Source organism: Lactuca sativa, chromosome 1, assembly GCF_002870075.4.
Source record: "Lactuca sativa cultivar Salinas chromosome 1, Lsat_Salinas_v11, whole genome shotgun sequence".
NCBI classification, from domain to species: Eukaryota; Viridiplantae; Streptophyta; class Magnoliopsida; order Asterales; family Asteraceae; genus Lactuca; species Lactuca sativa.
Genome location: NC_056623.2, coordinates 34,092,076 through 34,095,198, shown reverse-complemented (window position 1 = coordinate 34,095,198; position 3,123 = coordinate 34,092,076). Strand labels below are relative to the sequence as shown.

The 3,123-nt window shown below is 35.2% G+C and overlaps 1 protein-coding gene across 1 annotated transcript; it reads left to right on the top strand.

Moving 5' to 3' along the window:
- Positions 1-250: 250 nt before the first annotated feature.
- On the top strand, positions 251-2,636 carry LOC128127072 (uncharacterized). Its single transcript, XM_052765392.1, has 4 exons — positions 251-901; positions 1,214-1,313; positions 1,408-1,500; positions 2,449-2,636. Exons 1-4 carry the CDS (start codon positions 251-253, stop codon positions 2,634-2,636), a joined length of 1,032 nt encoding a protein of 343 aa, XP_052621352.1.
- The last annotated feature ends 487 nt before the right edge of the window (positions 2,637-3,123 follow it).

Sequence of the window (3,123 nt, the reverse complement as noted above, 5' to 3'; positions counted from 1 at the left end):
GGAAAGTGTGGAGTACACACTTGTTTAAGTTTGATCAAGTTTCAAAGTACACTGTCATTTAGGGGCGAAGCCTCTAAACGAACGGGGGTCCGGGGGCAGCGCCCCTAGGAGCGGGGTCCAAGGGGCAGAGCCCTTGGCTGGGGTCGAAAATGCATCAAAAAATCGGATTTTAAGAGAATTGACCATTGTTTGACCCTTACTATACCCCAATATCTTATAAAGATTAAAGCATTTATGTGATCATGGGCTCATGGCAAGTGGTGATTCTATAAAGGAAATGACAAGTAAGTTTGAAAAACTGAACAAGTTTGAAGGGCAAGATTTTCATAGATGGCAGAAGAAGTTAAAGTTTCTCCTTACCACTCTGAAAGTGGTGTATGTTCTGAGTACACCCATGTCAGTCTTACCAGAATCTGTTGAAGATGAACCTTTGGAGGCAACAAGAAGAAGATCAAAGTGGGAAAATGATGATTACATATGCTATGGTCATATTCTCAATTGTATGTCTGACTCTCTATTTGATATCTATCAAAATTTCAAATCTGCAAAAGAACTGTGTGATTTTCTTGAATCCAAGTACATGGCTGAAGATGCTTCTAGTAAGAAGTTTCTTATTAGTAACTTCATGGGTTACAAGATGATTGACTCCAGGCCTGTTATGGAACAATTCCATGAAATATTAAGGATTCTTGGACAGTTTGCTCAACAAAATTTGAAAATGGATGAAGCCATTTATGTGGCTGTGATCATTGACAAACTGCCCCCTTCCTGGAAGGATTTTAAACACAATCTGAAACATAACAAAGAGGAATTGACTTTGACTCAACTTGGAATCCATTTAAGGATTGAAGAGTCCATAAGGACTCAAGAACGTGACAACAATCCTAAAGGCAAGAACCAAGTTGGTTCCTATTCTGTGAACATGGTGGAAGAAGAAAGTTCAAAGAATCCCAAGAAATCTAATGGAAAAAGGAAGTTTAAAGGAAAGGATGACAAGTCTTCTAAAAAGAAGGCTAAGTTGGTTTGTTGGAATTGTAACAAATTGGGTCACTTCAAAAAAGATTGTCGTCTTCGCAGAGTGAGCAAGGATGGTGTTGGACCAAGTGGATCCAAGGATGCAGAAAAGCAACAAGGCCAGATCTCTGTTTTCATGCAAAATTCTAAATATATTCAGAATTATATTTCTTTGATTTCTAAAGCATTTTATGTGCAGGATGATAATGTTACATGGTGGGTTGATTCGGAAGCAACAAGTCATGTTTTCAAAGATATATATTGGTTCAATGACTTTCAACCAATTGAAGATGAGAAATGTTACAACTGAACCAATCAAGGGCATAGGATCTGTTTTGCTTACTTTTACTTCTGGGAAATATTTGTGTTTGAACAATGTTTTATATGTTCCAGGGATTTGTAAGAATCTCGTGTCTGAAATTGTATTAAATAATTGTGGTTACAAACAAGTGTTAGAAAGTGACAAGTATATCTTGTCAAGACATGGTTATTTTATGGGATTTGGCTATGTATGTAATGGAATAATTAGGCTTAATATTAATTATCCTTCTAGCGATTATTTTGTTTGCATGACTTCTAGTAGTACTAGCAATAATTTTCATAAATCTGAATTATGGCATGTTAGACTGGGACACATTCATTCTAATAGATTAAAAGACATGTATAAAATGAGTTTAATTCCTGCTTTTGATATGCAAAATAATGAAAAATGTAAAACATGCATGCTAACTAAAATCACTAGACAACCTTTCAAAGATGTTGTTAGGGAAAGCAAGGTGTTGGATCTTATACATAGTGACTTATGTGATTTCCATGCAACACCTTTCCTTGGAAATAAGAAGTATGTTGTTACTTTTATTGATGATGCATCTAGATATTGTTATATCTAATTGCTACATTCTAAGGATGAAGCACTTGATAAATTTAAAATTTATAAACAAGTTGAGCTTCATAAAAATGAATTAATAAAAGTATTACGTACCGATAGAGGTGGTGAGTATTATGATCCAGTTTATTTTGAACCAATTGGAATAATACATCAAACAACAACTTCATATACACCACAACAAAATGGTGTAGCTGAAAGGAAGAATAAGACTTTGAAAGGAATGGTTAATTCCATGCTGCCATATTCCGGTTTAAGTGAAGGGTTTTGGGGTGAGGCAATGTTAACTGCATGTTACATCTTCAATAGAACTCCAAATAAAAGGAGTAAGAATACTCCTTATGAACTTTGGTATAAAAAGGTACCAAATTTGAGTTATCTCAAAGTTTGAGGTTGTAGAGCAATTGTAAGGCTCACTGAACCCAAAAGGAAAACATTGGGTGAGAGAGGTATAGATTGTATCTTTATTGGATATGCTGAGCATTCCAAAGCATATAGATTCTATGTTTTAGAATCTAATGACTTTGTGTCTGTAAACACAATGATAGAGTCAAGAGATGCTATCTTTGATGAAGAAAGATTTATATTTATACCTAGACCAAGGGACGCGATTCATCAATCTTACAGCAAGAATACTACTCAAGCTGAAGATGTTTCTGGTGGTGCAAATTCTATACCTGAACCTAGGAAAAGCACCATAGCTAGAAAAGCTAAGTCTTTTGGATCTGATTTTTAACTTTATCTGGTTGAAGGAACAAGGAATGAGACTATATGTCAACATTAATATTGTTTTAATATTAAGGAGGATCCAAAGACTTTTAGTGAAGCTATGGCTTCTAGTGATGTTCACTTCTGGAAAGAAGCAATTCAGGATGAAATTGATTCTATCATGCATAACAATACTTGGGTATTGTCTGATTTACCTCCTGGTTACAAGGCATTAGGATGTAAATGGATCCTCAAAAGAAAAATGAAGGTGGATGGCACAATTGATAAGTATAAAAGCCAGATTGGTTAGCCAAGGCTTTAGACAAAAGGAAGGCATTGATTTCTTTGATACTTATTCTCCTGTTGCCAGAATTTCCACTATTAGATTATTATTAGCTCTTGCAGCTATACATAATCTTGTGATTCACCAAATGGATGTGAAAACTGCATTCTTGAATGGTGACTTGGATGAGGAAATATAAATGAAACAACCTGAAGGGTTTGTGATGCCTGGA